The 17461-nt window shown below is 40.8% G+C and overlaps 1 protein-coding gene across 1 annotated transcript in view; it reads right to left on the bottom strand.

The window, feature by feature from the left end:
- Positions 1–17461, bottom strand: part of KLHL29 (kelch like family member 29) — a 244924-nt gene that overhangs the window by 137824 nt on the left and 89639 nt on the right. Inside the window, exon 2 of the mRNA XM_074153745.1 lies at positions 259–400. Within this exon, the coding sequence (XP_074009846.1) occupies positions 259–400 (142 nt within the window). The remainder of the gene's footprint in view (positions 1–258; positions 401–17461) is intronic.

The raw sequence follows: 17461 nt of genomic DNA, 5'->3' as shown, positions 1-17461 counted from the left end.
TGCCTTTTCCTCTAGTGAAGGCAGAGAAGGAGATAAAAAAACCCCACTCTAATGAACTTGCAGGCATCTTAATACATTTATATTAGCCCCAGCGCAGAAGAAACTCGAGGGGTCTTTACAATGAGAGAAAAACCCTGCTAAAGAATAAAGAAAGGGCTCACAATGAAGTCTAATTTACGGAGGTAAATGGAGATAGTGCATTGAATTTGCTTTGAACGATTTTCCCTTGTAGAATTACAAATAAGATTAGAAACATACCTGGGTTTTCATTCTCCCTCATCTGTTTAGATGGAGGCTCATCAGTGTCCCAGGGCGTGGACTGATTGATGGGTGTCTGTCCCCACCTGACGCTCGTTGCAAGTCCTTGAGGCTGATTTTCAGTCTTGGAAATGCAAGGTGTCTACCAGAGAGACAGAAAAATACAGAATAAAAATGTTTAGACTATTGGGAATTACAGTTCCTCATAGCTAGTAGTTTGCTGCTTGGTTTTTTGTTACAGTCCAAGAGGATCCTAAAATCTTTGAATATCATTCTCCTCCAGGCTTGTCAATGTGTGTCAACGCATTTGAAAAAAATACTTGTGGAAATTTAATAGATCCACCTTTAAAAAAAAATCCACAACAAACTAGCATTTTCAGAAATAAGTTGCTTCTTTTGTCTTGAAAATAAAGAAAACCAAACCAGATACAGTAATATCCATTCAGTCACAACTTACATTCTGTTTGCTCAATCGCTTCCAAAAACAGTGCATTTTGTTTAGTAGAAGGCAGAACAAGAGAGACTTATTTACAACCGTAGGACAAATTACTGTAGAACAGTAAAGAGAATTCTTAGTATTTACTGTCTGTCAACCCTTAAAATTGAATGCCAATAAAAAAAAAGCAGCGTAACAGTCATTGGTCGCTGGAGTGGGTATGTTGGCAGTTCTTCAGAGATGTTAAAATAACTGTAAAGGAGGGGAAGGATCAGGGCTGAATAATCATCAAAGGGGATATGATCTGAAAGAGATTTCTTGATAAAGAAACTATCACATGGATTTAAATGCTAAGCCAGCACCCCCCTGCAGTTTATGGGGATCTTCCCAAACAACCATGCCTTTGCTGAGAAAAGGCCTGTAGAAAACAAGGGTGCTCCAACAGGTCTCATTTATTTAACTCTGCAGCGCATTTCATTGCTGGAAGATTAAAAGTTTTTTTGTTTTGTTTTTACTGGTGTCAGAACCTCTAAACCAAGAAAATGGAACCAGCTGCCTATTGCTGAATGAGTATTGAGGACGGAAGCCATAAAGAACAGGAGACCAGTCTGAGCAATCACTTGTTTGCTTTACATCTGGGAAGTAATTTAGCTCCGAGACCGGGTACAGCGGCTCCATAAATGCCCTGGGTCACGTAGTACCAATGAAATCTCTGTCAACACCAGCAGCTTTTTTCCCCAGTACCTCAATCGCCCCGTGAAAAGAAGTCATTAGCGGACCCATTTATTCCCTCTGCAAATTCATGCACACCTTTCCCAAGCCCATCAGTCATTCCTCATGTCTTTAAATCCATTAGAGGTGCCTGTTTCCTCCTGCCTTCCCTTCTCCCTGCCCCCAAACAGCCCCACCAGCTCTTCTACCCTGCTCCAACACTATCTCCCTTCATCCAAGTGCCTCCTATCACACATTCCCTTTTCCACCTGAGCTTTATCCTCCTTGGACTCTGGGAGTGAGGAGTCCTGGGTGCAGACCTTGATGGAGGATAGAGCTTTTGCTGTGCTGGTCTCTTTGCTCCCAGAAGCCACAATGAGAATATTTTCCCCTCTAGAAATTGCTACACTTCGCTAAATGCAGGTGTTCACAGGGAAATGTGATTCTTAATGTCTTTTTTTCTATGGAATCTTGAAGTTAGAATTTTCAGCTTGTGTCCAAATTATTATTATTATTTTTTCAAAAAGCATCAATTTATTCTTTCCCATGGTTTTTTGGTTTGGTTTGGTGGTTTTTTTGGTTGTGTGGGTTGGGGTTTTTTTGGGTTTTTTTTTTTTTTTGTGGGTTTTTGGTGTTTTCTTCTGGGTGTGTTTTTTTTTTTTAATTTAACTTCTCCAGATTTTTTTCTATCCTACTGGCACCAAGGACGATATCCAGGTTTTAGATTCACATTTCCTTCTGCCCCCACCACTTCAACTACTTCTACAACTTCTGCAATTGAAATAAAAACACAAGTCAGGAAAGGCCAAAAGAGAGGACATGCAGACAAGCAAGAGCTGTAAGATTCATTCTGCTGTATTCATGGCAAAGAAAGGGCAGGAGGGAAAGAAATAAATCTCAGTTTTGAAATGCTTTCTATTTATAAATTGTCCTGAGAAAAGGCTTAATGTGAATACCTTTAGCTTTTACATTGTACAAGGTCTTTGACACAGGAGGATATAACACTGTTGGTGGTTTACTAGTTCATGTTAGCAGTATCCCTTTGGATCTAGCTAAACTGTTTAACAGTGGCCAAAGCACTCTGCAGTAGAAAAAGAAAGAAGAGAAAGAAAAGCACCACCAGCATTCTCTGCCTATAAATCAGCTAAGATACTTCCCCCAGAAACACTATTATTTATTCCAAAGCAAAGCTTTAAAAAACACTAAATGCAATATAGAGAACTGGCCATTTTTATGAACCATCAAAGGCAGACAGGAGGATTCACAACTCAAATCATGCTCTGCACGTTCCACATGTGGCATCTGTGTGTTGCATTTCTTTGTTGTATGAACCGAGTCTTATAAGTGGGTTTGAAATACATACTTTTCATTATTGTGTGGCATTGTCGAGATGTGCAGCATCTTGTGTAACTTTGTTACATTCCCAAGCTGCTTTAAAACAGTGTCGATCTAAAAGAAAAAATATTCCTGTACCTTAAATAATACTGAACCACACACACGCTATAATTTTAAAAGAACCCATATGTTCTGTTCAGAATGGGTAAGAAAGGGAATACGTGACACAGCTCTCCTAAATCCTACAAAAATCCCATTGCCTATTTTGCAACTGAAAGCCTTCTTTCCAAAAAACCTAGAGCACCAGATCAGACACGTTTGAAACTGGTGGAGTTAGCACCCAAATCTAGATCTAAATTCCATCCTTTGAGCATTAATAACGAGGAAGGAGGTTTGCAGGTTTCCTCTTAATAAATACTTCTCCTCTGATTCCACAAAATGCTAGTTTTTTCCAAATTTTTTTTTCCACTAAATATGCTCACCAACCCCGCTTCTTAGAGGCTCAGTGGATTTAAAAGCACAAGTCCAGCACATTCTTTCAAACTGCACTCCTGAGCTTGTACTTATTTGATCGGAAAGAGCTAGAGATTAGTTGGTATGAAATCACAGCACACATTCATGAAACACCGTTTAGACAATAATGGTGGTGGAAACAGAAAACCAGCTTACTGAACTTCTTCTTTTTTTCTATATATACTTCTGGTCTCTGATCTAATTTCTGTATTATTTTTTTAATACATGAAGGCTTACATTACAAGTGTTACATGTCTCTGATCCAATTGCAGCAATTACCGATGTGCATATCTGGAAAGCAAAATTAATTCCAACGTTATCAAACAAAGGAACTTTCTGTCCATGCGCTCAGGCACATGACAGCACTCTATTTGATGCTTTTAATGTACAACACAAATGACCAAAAAATGGCCTGTATTATGCTACTTGTGCAGGGGGAAGAGATGTGTTCCATTAGTGATCTGCAGACTTCACAGAAACTAATTGTACTATGTTAGACTTTTATCTTTAGCTTTCATGTCAGATGCTTGTTTGAATTAAACACAAAACACATGAAAAAAGGAAATGCATTACAAAATCTACTGGGTATACATTTTAAAATACTGCCAAATGTCTATTTACATGAAAAGACAATAAGGTTTCTGAAAGGTCTGTTGAAGCCTGGCTAGTCAACAGCAGCATTGGCTATTTAATTGCCTGAAATTCATGGCAGACTAAAAAGATTACTAAAGCAATCACCAGCATCTTTGTAGCACCCCTAAAATGTTCAATCTGTGCTCTTTGTCATTAAAAGAGTACCCCAAATCCAAATCTGAGGGCTTTTTTCCTCTTTTGCTTGAAATAACCATTAAGAGCAAACAAAATTTTCAGTTGAAGCTTGCATTTCACCCCATGCCTGCCCCTCTGAACTCCAGCCGTGAGCAATCTCCCAGCTTTAAGGAAATTAACTGCAATACAGATGTACAGGCAGAAGGAAGCAAGATGGAACAATTTCAGAACTATATGAGACTAACACAGACAAGTTGCCAGGTTGTCGATTTTTTGTAGCTCAAATAGTCATAAACCATGGCCCATAGGCAACAGTAATTGGTGTACAGCTGGTCCACTGAACCTTATTAAATTAAAACATTAAAAACCTTCAGATTCATGGGGCTTTTCAGAATATCCACAAGAAAGTTCGCGAGTTCACAGCAATCAGCTGGTGCTAAAGATTGGGAATTAGTGATTTGGTTACTATTAGGTGTTCAGGAGGCATAGCTGCAACTAAGTCTGATGTTAAGTCCAAAGTTTTACAAACCTTTGATGAAATAAGACCTAAACTTTTACATCAATGGAAACATTGCACGACTACCAGCATTAGAGTATGTTAGTGAAATTAAAAAAACCCCAACCCAACAACAACAAAAATCCAACAACAAAAATTCCAATACAATTTTCCCCAGGCTCACCACCACCAAACACTTCCTGGGAGGTCCTTATAAACACATTTGAGCAATTTCCCCAAAGGCTTGTAAAACTGCCGACATACATCCTGCTACGGCTCAGAGTGCTAAGACCTATTCAAACAGTTTCATGAGCAAAAAAGAGCTAATCTGGATAGAGGGATCCTATTTGCGGTTCCCAGCCACCAAAATTATTTTACTAAGGCCTTCATTTAAAGTGATGGATGAGAAGTAGCGATTCTCTGTTCCAATTATCCAAAAGAGATTGGGAATGGCAGCTTAATACTAAGATAATGTATCCAATATGCAATCCACTCTATTTTCTCTCCCCATTGAAAATAAAAAGGCTAAGACACACACATGTATAGAGGCAAACATTCCCTCCCACGGACTCAGGTTTTATGGCCTGTCATGGGTAAAAGCAACTTCAATTTAATGAGGGAATTCCTTTTAAAGCTGTTAGCTATGCCTCGCTCTAACAAGTAATGACTGGTGGCCCTGGTTGGGTTTTAAGCCTGAACGTGTCTGGTGCTCTAAAAAGCTCAGTGGTCTTTTCACCGAAGACTTAATGGTCTAATTTGTAGTTCACGCTGCTAAATATTGCATGGAACAGGTATTATTTGTGTGCATGAGGCACATGTGCAAAATCTGAACCACAGAGGGATAGATCTTCATCTGGGGTAAATTCCTATACCGTGCTGGACAGGATCCCAAGCGTATATCTGAGTCTAATCCGTGGCCAAAGAGGCTCTTAAGGATATATGTAGAGCTTTTAAAGATGCAATGATGACAGCAATATCTCCTTAGCACCGGCTGTTGGGCTGGGCTACAGAAATGAAACTGTTGTTTTAAGAGAGGGCTGTACTGTAATGTATGAAAAACCTAAGAGATATGGACAGGCCAGCACGCAGGAGGAATTGAACAAGCTGTCCTGCAGTAAAACCTCATTCAACAACTTGCTCATGGGTGGAGAGAAGAACTCATCTACCTTACAGTTCCCATCACCAGGCAATTCTGCGATGACACAGCATTGTTTCTCTCTTTCCAAAGCTGATGTGAGAGCAGTGAGAAAGAGAATAATATAGTTAACTCATAGGAAAAATGTTGCTCCTCTGCATAAAAGACAGGAGAAGTCTTAGTTCCTTCTGGAGTGGAGAGAATATTTCAATATTGGCATCTTAAACACATCCACCGACGAGCCACTGGCCAGTTTGAGCTCTGGAGCACTGAGGTATAGCCTCCAGGCGAGACACATGGCTTAGCAGCGGGGCACAGTCTGCATCCATTCACGTTTTTCAGAGGATTTAAAGACACCCCCACCTTGAGATTAATGACGCTGGCTTGGAGAAATCCATGAGTGCAGCAGGGCCCACGTCCCAGACAGGCACAGCACAACAGCCATTACCGAGCCCTGATCCCAGCGCCGTGCACAGCCGAGCTTCTCGCCACCCAGTCTGCGAGCTGCTAAGAAGGCAGATGTATAAGCATGTCCAGCTTCTTCCCACCACCAACATCACCCCATCTTTCCTGGAGTGAGCCTCTTTGCCATCTCATCCATATTTGTGCCTCCGTCACCCTCCCAAATACAGTCAGCCAAATTCCCAAGCTCAAACAATGCAATGGTAGAAAATTCCATACTGGGAATGGGTCAATTGCTACTGTCTCATTAACCCTTTCTAAGGCTCCCTGTCCACACTGGCTTCAGGTCTGGGGAGGCAAAAGGAGGAATGAGGTTATGGAAAAGGTGGGGAGAAAGATGGGATAGAAGAAGGTTGTGAACTGACTATAGGTGATATCTATTCCTTTCTGGTGGCTGCACGGTCCAGGACAACCACTCTCACACCATCACTCTCCAGTCAGGTGTTCAGCATTAGGTGGGAATGAATGTGGGACCATGGAATGGTAAGACTACTTCATAAATGGAACTTTGTATTCTGTCTTGGCAAATTTCACCAGCAGAGGCTCAGGTACTCACCCAGCTGCCTTCGTTTCTCAGCGAGAACATCAGGGAACGGAGCTGAGGTATCGAACCGAGGTCCCGGCTGCGACACTTGCTGCTCCAGGACACCAGGGACATCAGCGCACGACACTGGGTTCGAGCACAGAAGCCCCACTTTAGCCTGAGCAGAACCTCCTCCGCTAACAGGGTCGGCATGCAGATCAACCCCACATCAGAGCAAAGCTATGAACGCAAAACCATCTCACGATGGACGAAAACCCGCAACATCAGGAACAAGGCGGCAGCATGTACAGCAGAGAACATGCACTACGCAACGCAAGAGGGTTCTCAGAGATCCTGCAGGCATCCCATGGTAGAGGCAGATAAATCCAGCTCATCATAAGTGCTTTTTGTCAGAGGGCAAAAGGAAATATGGGTAATAATGGAATAAGTGCTTGTCAGACCAGAATCCCAAGGGCGTACAAAGGATGTAACCCTTGTGTCCTGGCAAAGCTACTCAAGAATGACCTAACGGGAGACTGCCTGAAAACTAAACATTTATCTTGAATGCAAATGCTGGCCATTGATAGGTTCAGGAGTTGCTCCATATGGCATTTTTGTCCCCAATTTTCCATGGATTTGTTTTAATTATCCAAACAGGACTCTGAATTTCATTTTGGAACAGGGCCTAAAGCATTAAAGAGAGGAATACTTATAAAGTAAAAGCTGTGTCACTTTAGGCTCTGATCCCAGTATTAAATTACTTCTAGAAAAGTTCCCTTTTGTTGTATTGGACGCCGACATTTTACATTCAAGCCCTCTGAATTCAGTATTTCGATTGCAGTACACACCCCGTGGCAGGAAAGTGCATGTTCTCTGCCTACACAGCAGGCACATAAAAAAAAAAGAAAAAAAGAAAAAAAGAGAACCAAGATAAGCCCGTGAGTGTTGAACAGTGCTACATGATATTACTGATTTATTAACTTGGTTTGATCAATAAGGCTATCATCAAGGGCACATTTAGTTTGCACATAAATTTCACTTTCTAACAAGCACTTTTGTGTGCTCACGTTAGTTTCCATAATCTGATCCAGGTCTTAGGAAGCTTTCTTTAAGGGAGAACAGAGAATTCTTTTTCTAAAAAAAGGATCAAAGTATACTCGGTCAACCCTCAAACAAAAGGACAGCCAGTACTGTAGAAACAGCATGCTTACCTTTCACAGCGAAAAGAAAAATAAGCCTATAGGTCCAGATTTATCACTGCCTTAAGTTCATCAACATCAATCGAGCTATTAAATTGTGGCTGAATTTGGCTCATAGCAATTTAAGAATTTCAACTTTCTTTGAGAGTCTTCCATCAGTAAGATGCTAATTTAATGCATAATTTAAACTCCACTGTCCTTTAACTCAGCGTTTGTAAATAATTAAAAAAGAACTAAAAATCCTTTTGCATTTATAAAGCTGCCCCCCCTTTTTCTACTGCACAACAACAAAGTCTTTTCAATCAGGAATTTATTTATTCTTTAAATCTGAAAGTAAAAGCCATATAAAAGATGAGGAGAAACTGATTTACAAGATAAAACAATTAGCTCTGGGATATGTACATTATGACTAATAAATTTCACATCGTATTTTAAAGGAGTGGAGGAGGAATCCCAGATATATTAGACTTTATTCAAATTCTATTGAAATGTTCAATTAAGACCATCTTATGAAGGTAAGTTATGCAGTCACTAAAATTAAGATGTGAAAAACAGGATTAGAGTGGTGCATCTCTCAAAAAGGCTATACACTTTAATAATCCATCCCTTTTCCTACACACAAGATAACATCTAAAATCTGGCTATTCCTGTAATTGCTCCTGTCTTGTTAAAAATTTGGGTTGTGCAGGAGAAACATGAATGTATTCCACAGTAAAAACTACTAAAATAATATATTGCATTCCCTTTCAATCCAAAATCACGTATCTCAATGGTTCTTATTAAAATCTTTTTTTCTGTGCAGACAGATGAAAATGCATCTTAAGACTCAAACAAGTCTGTGCAAAAACAGCTCAAACCCATCAGTCTCCCAGTTGGTTCTTAAAAGAAGCTAAACATTCACCAAGCTGTTCCAACCAGACATGACTGGCAGATCCTTTTTGGGAACGAGGTCTCAAGATGCAACCCCACTTCCATTCAGATTCATAGCTTTAATAACACGAGAGTTCAGTGCAGGATCAGGCAGTTGGCAGTCATTTAATTTGATTTACAACAGAGTCCTAATACATGGTTTTTCTGGAAACACAGTCCCCGTTTTCTCCAATTTTTCCGCTCTGTAGGTTTTACATCAAAGCATTCCTGCTCATTTTGTTGCCGTATCTCCACGCTACTGGTAGGAAGCTGCCCAGTTGTCCTGTTTCCCTTTGACAGAAGTGATTCCTGGACTAGCATGAACGCTTCAGCTGCCTCCACCACCATCCTTCTAAAAGATTTATGGCAAACACACTGCATACCAAGCTATAAATCTAGCAAATGGCTATTAGACATACTTTGCTGTCCACAGCCACACAATTTAAAGTAAAACAGATAATGGTATAGCTGTGGCTAGCATTACTAGTTGGCTTGCCAAAATTGTGCTACATTGCCACCCATTTTTTCCTCACTCATTTTTGGGGTGTGAATCAGATGATCCTTCAATATTACTCGTTTGTGGCAACTTGCGACGCTAAATAGTCCCTCGTCATCCAAAGATAAATGGGGACTGTTAAGATTAAGCTCTACTTACATTTCCTCTAACAACAAATTGCTTTATGCTCCTTTCCTTCTTATTCCTTTAAGAATAAGTTCTTCTAGGTGTGCAGTTTGGGCTACTGGACTTATTAAGAGAAGGAAATCCAGCAAGGGTGGGGAGTTCAGCAAGAGACCTTGTGCTTTTGAAAATCCTCTCTTATATATCTTTTAAAGAAAATTTATGCTACTGAAAACTTAAAACCTCCTACTCTCTTTGCTCCCAGGAAGTTAACACAAAGTAAACCACCTCTAAAAATAATCTCCCACTCAAGAAACTCCAGGGTGACAGGGAAAGAGACAGAGAGAGAGGGGTTATAGTGAGCCCTAAATAGCGCAGGTTTGTTCTGTAAGCCATGTAGGGAAAGGCAAGCTAAAATTAAATGACCTTTGGTAGGGCTACCTCACCTACAACAGCAAGTTGTGAGCTGATCTTCCTAATTCTCCTCCTCCGCTGTTGCAGGTCATGGTCCATCAGAAGCTACTATTTCTGCTGGGATGGGTGCAGGGCAGACAGTGCTCTCGTAACCCCCAGGATGAACTGCCAGGGAGACCAGTCCCGGGGCTATGCAGATAATACCCCTTAAGAGGCAGTGTGTCCCCTGCTGAACTGGCTGTGGCTTTCAGGAGAGGCAAAGAGAGTTTTCACTGTTCTCTGTGCAATCGTCACCTCCTGAAGACAACCAGAGCCTTGGTTTGCCATAATAAAGCTTCAATTAGAACACAAATCTATAAATATCTAACAGTGCAGATCAAAACGGCCAACTTTGGTCACAAGTATTGATCAGAGCGAGAGAAGAGTCAAAACAGGACCAAACACCTACCTTAGAAAAAATTTAAAATGGGATACTTTCCTTTCCACCCAACAGGTGAAGATCAAAATAATCTTTGCTGCAAATCCAAAACCTCCTTTCCCACCCATAGCACAGTTTTTGGAGCTAACCATTAGCTTCAGACAAGTACTGACTGTACCCCAGACTATCCAGACCTTATTACAACAAAGCACAGAGCCTTATCTTGTTTTTTACATTTATTGATGATCCTGTGCTAAATCCAAACATAGATCGCGTGCCGATTCCCTTAAAATCCTTGAGTAATTAAAAAAGTTGAATGATTAAGCAAGACCCTCCACCCAACACCTATCCAACACCCCTGCCTCGGAAAGGGTCACAGAGGTAAATCTGTAATCTCACAGTTTGTGAGATTAAGATGCTTTGAGAGGAGATATGAAGTTGGACTAGATGATCGATGTAGGTCCCTTCCAGCTGAACTGTATCTATTCTATTCTATTCTATTCTATTCTATTCTATTCTATTCTATTCTATTCTATTCTATATAAACAGTTAAATAAGCATATATATATGCATACACATATAGAGATATATATATATCTCACCTTATACTACTGAAATGGTGATGCTATTAAAATGTTCATCTCGGTTTCTTTCTAAAGGAAGTCCAAACTCAATGTGCCAAGGAAGAAAAACAAGAGGTAAAAGCTAACAGACTAGCTGAGGATCTGCTTTTCTAATGTTGCATTTGATTAATTATGTGATTTATTTTCAATGACTGGGTCAATCAATCCTGATCAAATTAACAAAGACAATGATCAGAAATACCAGGCTAAAACACAATACAAATGATTTGGTTCCAGGGGATCCAATCAAATGAAACAGGATTAAATTAACCAGTGATCGGATTAAGCAGAAGTTGCTGTATATAGTCAGAAACGTATCAGTACTTCGGGCCATTTGCTGTGTCTGTAGGTTGCCATTTCCAGCTCTTCCTAGAGCTCTCAATAAACTTCAAATAAAATTATTTTTCCTAGGTATCATAAGGGTAATGTAGAAATTCTTATTTTCTTATTCTTATTCTTACTACTTGTAAGATGCTTTTGCTATTACTAATACTCGTACTATTATTTCACAGTCCCACAGTACCTGGGGCTCTGCCGCAGCAGGCACTTTCGAAGGAAAAAATACACCCCCAAACTCCCCCCCCAGCAGTCTGTACCTGAAGGAGTTTATAGTCTATGTGCATGACACAGAGATCAAAAGGTGACAGAATATCAGGATACAATCAAAAAGACAGAAAAACCCATTTAATTCTACAATGTTAGCAAAGCACAAAGATGAAAAAGCTACTGTTCAACAAGAAGTGTTAATGAAAAGTTGCCAGCGATACAGCTGGAAATGTAGTTCTTACCTAAAAATCAAAGTAAATACAAGTGTCACAGGAAAAGTACTTCCATTTGCCGTGTACTGACCTAAACCTTGAGCAGCCAACAAGGTCCTACAGCACTCAACCGAGATGTACCTTCAAATACCTTCAGCTCACCCTGTTTCAGCTGGACCCATTAGTAACCAGCTGCAAAGGGACTCTTTGTGGCCAAAGCTGGGCAAAAGAAAGGCTGGGGACATCAGAGGCCAGCTCATTTGGAAGCACATAGGAAAAAGTAAATGCCGAGAGTTGGAGTGAAACCAAACTCAATTCCTGCCCTTTTTTTCCACTAAGAGAATCATTTAAAAGATAAACTTGAGGGATAAGTGTTCCCTAAGGACTTTTAATAATGGTGCTTTCGGATGCTGGCAGGCAGTCCTGCTTGCGAATCCTGGCCCCACGTGCTACACTGGACTGGTGGATGCGACACTCGCGTGGCAGTGGTTCTCAGTAACACAAGGCAGAGGAAAGCTACATAGCCACCACTCACACTGTGCACATTAGGGGCTAAGGCAGAGGGGTTTTCTCAGCTTTCCAAAAAAAAAGCATACCCATAATCTGAACAAAGGCCAAAGCACATGTGAACAGGTCAGATCCAAACCAACTCTCCCACCCACCTTGTGTCTCCTACAGAAGCACTCAGGAGTGTATGGAAAGACTCCTTCCCTATCACTCAGTACAGTACCACTTCACATTCTACGTACACATTGCCCACTAACTGTAAGCAAACACCACGTCCATCCTGTGAAAGGGCATCTGTCACCTGGCAGGATTTACTCACTTGTGATTTCCACAGGACTTTCCATACATGCAGGGAACAGACCAAGCTCAGTATTTTGGCAATCAATAGCCGACCTCCGGAGCGTGGGTTGGTCTTTGTCACAAATGAAACCACTGGAGACATCAGACTAACTTCTGATGGTCAGCGAGCTTGAGGCTCACCCACAGGATCTGGTTTGTATGGCCGTGGCCATGTGTCCTACCCTTGCAGCTCACTGGTTGCACCACAGGTATTGATAGTGAAGGACTCTCCTTGTGGGACTGGACATTTGATGAGCTGCTTTACTTACTCAGCTTGAGAAAGTATTTAGAGAAACGTTCCTCTCTCCCTTCCTACAACTTAAAGAATTAATATTTTCTCTTTTGTTTCCAGCTACCCCGGTGAGTATATTTTAAAGCACGAGCTCTTTCCACTCAAAAGACATTTGGCAACATGATTAAGAATGCATTATTTTTTCTCTTCTGTCCCCTTAAAAGGTATTCTATTTGTATGTGCAGGCTTTTTCTCATGCTCTGCCTTGCTACATTTTTTTTTCAGTCTCATTGCAATTTTTTTCTTGAGTATTCTCAGTTTCATTTTCTTACTTTACTTTCCCCATGTCTCTATCTCTCTCCTCACCCTTTCTATCACATTCTCTCCTAAGTGAAATGAGAACCCAATTATACTCCTGTTAGAACTGAACTTTCAAATCCATCATGTGCTAGTGGGCTCAAAATTAGGCAAATAAATTCCCTCAACCCTACAAATTAAATTGAGTCTTCGCATATGTTCTTTTAAGAGCACAAAGATGTCAAGTATTCACCCAGCTGTCACAAAATATGATGAGCAGGCGCTTTGTATTCATATAGATTCTCTAAATCGTTTGTCAGATTTAACAGAAATGCTAATGGATCCAAAAGTAAATTCTAATCTATCCTAAATATCTGGTTGTTATTTGTATTACAGTAGGACTTGGAATTGTCAGATGCGGATCAGGGCACAATCTCAATGCATTTCGCACACAAAGATCATTTGGATGATGTGCAGGTATTATTTTGCACTTTCTCGAATTCTATCTCATTATTTTAACCAACACCCTCCTCATAGGTCTACTCAGCTTCATTTAAGAATAAAAGTACCATCAGCTTGTGAGCACCATTACCTAATGCACCTGCTATTGGAACCCAGGTCTCACATTTGCTAAAGCCAGCAACTGTCTCCCGGGTGCAGATTTTGAAGGAAAAAAGCCATCATGAAGGTCAGACTTTGCTCATGCTTCATTTCAGTCAAAGCTCACGATGGAAGCGGGGCTGAGCAAGACCAGCCTCAGCGTGTGGATGGGAACTGGCACCGAGCTGCCGACGCCGGCAGGCTGGACACCACACAGGGCACCTGCAGCTGGTCTGTGGAGGTCCAGCATGTCCCAAACACATAGGATGCGCTGCCCCGGCACTGATCGCCTGTACAATACTTCTCATGTGGTCAACCCAACATATTCAGGGAACTTGTGATGCGATGACCATACCCTGAAGAGTTGTTCTCTACCTACTACCCTGCTTATTTGTCTAAAAACCTATTAGGGCGCCGCTTAAAGCAGGAGGGCAGCAGATCCTGGCTGTCAGTGATAATCCACTGCCAGAATCAATGCCGTTGGCAAGCTTGCTTCATGGATATTTACGATCAAAGAGCACATTTTCCAAGAATGTATTGTCAGTCCCATTGTCTTGGCTCAATTTCAACTCCAGTAATTACATTTTTGCCTTCCTAATATTCCCCTGCTGCTTCGAGGAGATGCAGGAGCCCTCTCATCCAGTCCCATGTCGCCTCATGGCATCGCGGCCACGTTCAGCACCAAACCCAACACACTTTAGCAGTGGAAACGGCTTTCCCTGGACATATTGTACATAGCAGTTACAACCCAAACAGCTTTGTGATTTGCAAAGAGGTGAAAAGTGTAAGATATTGTTGTTGCTGTTATTTAAAAAACGATTTATCTGCCTCTGGAACTAGTCATCTTGAGACATCTTTTAATTTCCTTCTCTTTCATGAGTAAATTTGTACATTTAAATTATTTACCAAAGGTTGAGCTAGGTAGGTCTCAGTTTGTATTTTTTTAATTTCACTAATAAAAGTAAAATATCTATAAAATGTGACTGTCTACAGCTTTTCAATACCCAGCTTCAGGGAGTTCAAGCCCTTTCAGATCTAGCTGAGAGCAAACTCCACAGGCAAACTAAAAATCTGCCGTTCTCAGTGGAATAAAACTCCTGTTTACAGCTGTATAGGGCATAAAATGGGAGGTTTTAAACTTGTGACATTTCCATGTCTGGAAAAGCTGTCACACGCCCAGCACAGTGTCTCACCTCGAGCTGTAAGCCCAGGGGCGTTAGTAGCATTAGCCCGACTGTAAGAGTACCATAGGGAAAGAATGGTGTAAGTAAAACACCTTAGAAACCTCCCAAAATCCTTCCTTTATTCAGGAAACAGAAGTTTCCCTGATGGGAAGGAGCTCCTATTTCCAGCTGTGCGTGTTTGCAATCTTGCGTCTCAAAAACTGCTCGACAGTGCTCAACTGATCGAGTCCTGCCCATCGGAAATCCTGGCTCGCCTTATTTTGGGAGCGATCTCTGAATGCCCAAAAAGAGAGGAAACACTAGTTTTTAATTTTATTTTAACTTTTTTTTATTATTATTTTTAAAGACTAAGCAGCTGTTGGAAGCTGCTCAGAGCCAGAATCTGGTCAAATAAATCCTGTAAACATGGTTTTGTGGGCAATGGAAGATTTGCTAAATACAAGTCATCGTCAGCTGCCTTTGTCCACTTTCCCTGCACTCCTCCCACTTCCCAAAGGGACCGTTTGGAGTGTTTAAACAACTGCAATTTTAAATAGACACTGTTAAGCATATTTTGTTTTAAAATGTAAAAAGAATGCCAAACAAAACAAGCTCAGCAAAAAAAAACAACAAACAAGAACAAGAAAAGTATGCATATAAGACTAATGAAGTATGAGCGCATGAATGTATTCTGGAGCATTCGCATGTGTCAGAGGGAGTGGAAAGGAGGGGAGCAGAAGCTGAGAAAATGTGAGATGAGACACAATGTGACACAAAAAAAAGCACCAGTTTGGGAAGAAAGAAGCAGGCAGGGAAAAGACTGTCTCACGGATAAGCAAAGGCTCTGTGTACAACATGAGGTGAATTTTTAAACGCTGAGCTTTTACCTACTAACATCAATAGGGTTATTATAACTAACTTGGTAAGATCCAGGGGCAGCAGTTAAACGATGTAATACAGGTACCTAATTTAGGTGTCATGCCTACTTCTCTCCATCGGCTCTGCGAGAAGCTGGAGTCTGGCGGCCCTGGATAACAAGTGGTCTAAATTACTCATCACTCTCTGGAAGGTAGGAGCCATTGTAAACTCTCTGACTATGCCCCCGTGTGCACTGCAGCAGAACCGGAGTGGAAAAGGGAAAAAAAAAATATATGACAAAGAACATCATCCAGCTATATTACAAGCAGAAGAAAGAAATTCGGGAACTCTATGAAGAGAATGATGACCTAAACCAAAGAAGATGGGATACTGGAAGTTAAATCATCTGTGCAGAAAATTTAATGTAAAAAGATTCAAAAGAAAATACAGTCTATATAGCTGCAGCCTGGTGTATCTAAAAGGAAAAAAGCCAAAAAACTGCTCCCAAAACCCTAAACTAAACTAAAGAAAAGGGCAAGCGCAAGAAGGAGAGAGATTTTTTGTTTTGGAGTATCTAGTTCCTAATTTAATCTTAATCCATTCTGACATTTATCCTCATGGATAATTCAGTATACAAATTTAGGACAGAAAAAGAATCCATAAAAATAATAAAATAAGAGCTGTGTGCAAGGGCAGTATCAGTAAAAATTGCCCTTGGGTAAAAATAGTTCCTGCTGCTTCGTGTCCCGCTCAGCTTCAGGCGATGTACCAAGATCCCAGGAACTACTTTTTTTTTTCCCTTGTGCAATCATTTGTGGCTCTCATCCAGCCTCTGATTATGCTAATTGTATTTGATGGAATTTGTATGTACTCTCCTTCGCTCTCGTCTCATTTGAACATACACAAGATGCATTTTTAATTTTTAACTCTTCAAAAATAAATAAATAACGTAACTTTCTCCCCAAGGTTGTGTAAAAGTCAACCTTATTACTAGTTCTAAACAACAAATATATGGCCTTTATTACTAGCAAAACAAATAACCCTTTCTATATTAATATGTTGCAACAAAGCTTTTAGTTAGTGTGAGAGGAATGTCATAATATAGGAGTCTGCATAACGCAGTCAGATCATGTCACCTAGACACAACTTGGTTTGCATTAAATTAAATCCACCACCATAGGAAGTGCAACTTTAATAAAAAGATACAGTCAAGTTGGCTAGATCAAGAGCCTACATCATTTCGAGACAGACACTCTAAACAAGAGGGACGGTGAGCTGTTGTAAAACTATTCCCAAGGGTTTGCAATAAAACCCAGGGCTTAAATTCCTGAATAAATGGCTTTTTTCTTTTTCCCTTTCAAAAGTGTTCTTGACGAAGTAACTAGACATCAAAACCCACCTGATTTTGGTGAGACAAAACCAGATGACCTCTATGGCCTCAATCCAGGTTCCTCGACTGTCTTTGAGGTCCCCAAACGCAGCGGTGACTGGGTTATTTCATACTTCATGAAGATCCTCTGAACCTCTAAATTATTCTTTAATTCTACTAACTGGCAGCTAAAGAGAAATGTAATTGCAAGAGTAAAGGACTTGCTTCCCTTCCTAAATGAAAACAAGACTGGCTTTTCATTCTTTATTTAAGTGAATTTTAGTGAAAACGACCCAAGGGGCAGCCCCGTGCACCGCAGTTCTGCTCTTCTACAGCTAAAGCCTCCCGTCACTCCTGTCCCTCCCCAGGATGGTCACCTCCAGAGCATCTGTGGGAGAGACCATCCATGGTGAACACCACAGCTGGCAATGCCTCCTAGGGACACATTTTCAAGGGTATTCAGGAGCCTTACTAACACAGGTAGACACCAAAGGGATTTCCAAAGGTGCTGAGGCAGAG

The sequence above is a fragment of the Numenius arquata genome, chromosome 9, assembly GCF_964106895.1.
Source record: "Numenius arquata chromosome 9, bNumArq3.hap1.1, whole genome shotgun sequence".
Lineage (NCBI taxonomy): Eukaryota > Metazoa > Chordata > Aves > Charadriiformes > Scolopacidae > Numenius > Numenius arquata.
Note: the sequence above shows the minus strand (reverse complement) of the source record. Positions and strands in the feature narration are given on the sequence as shown.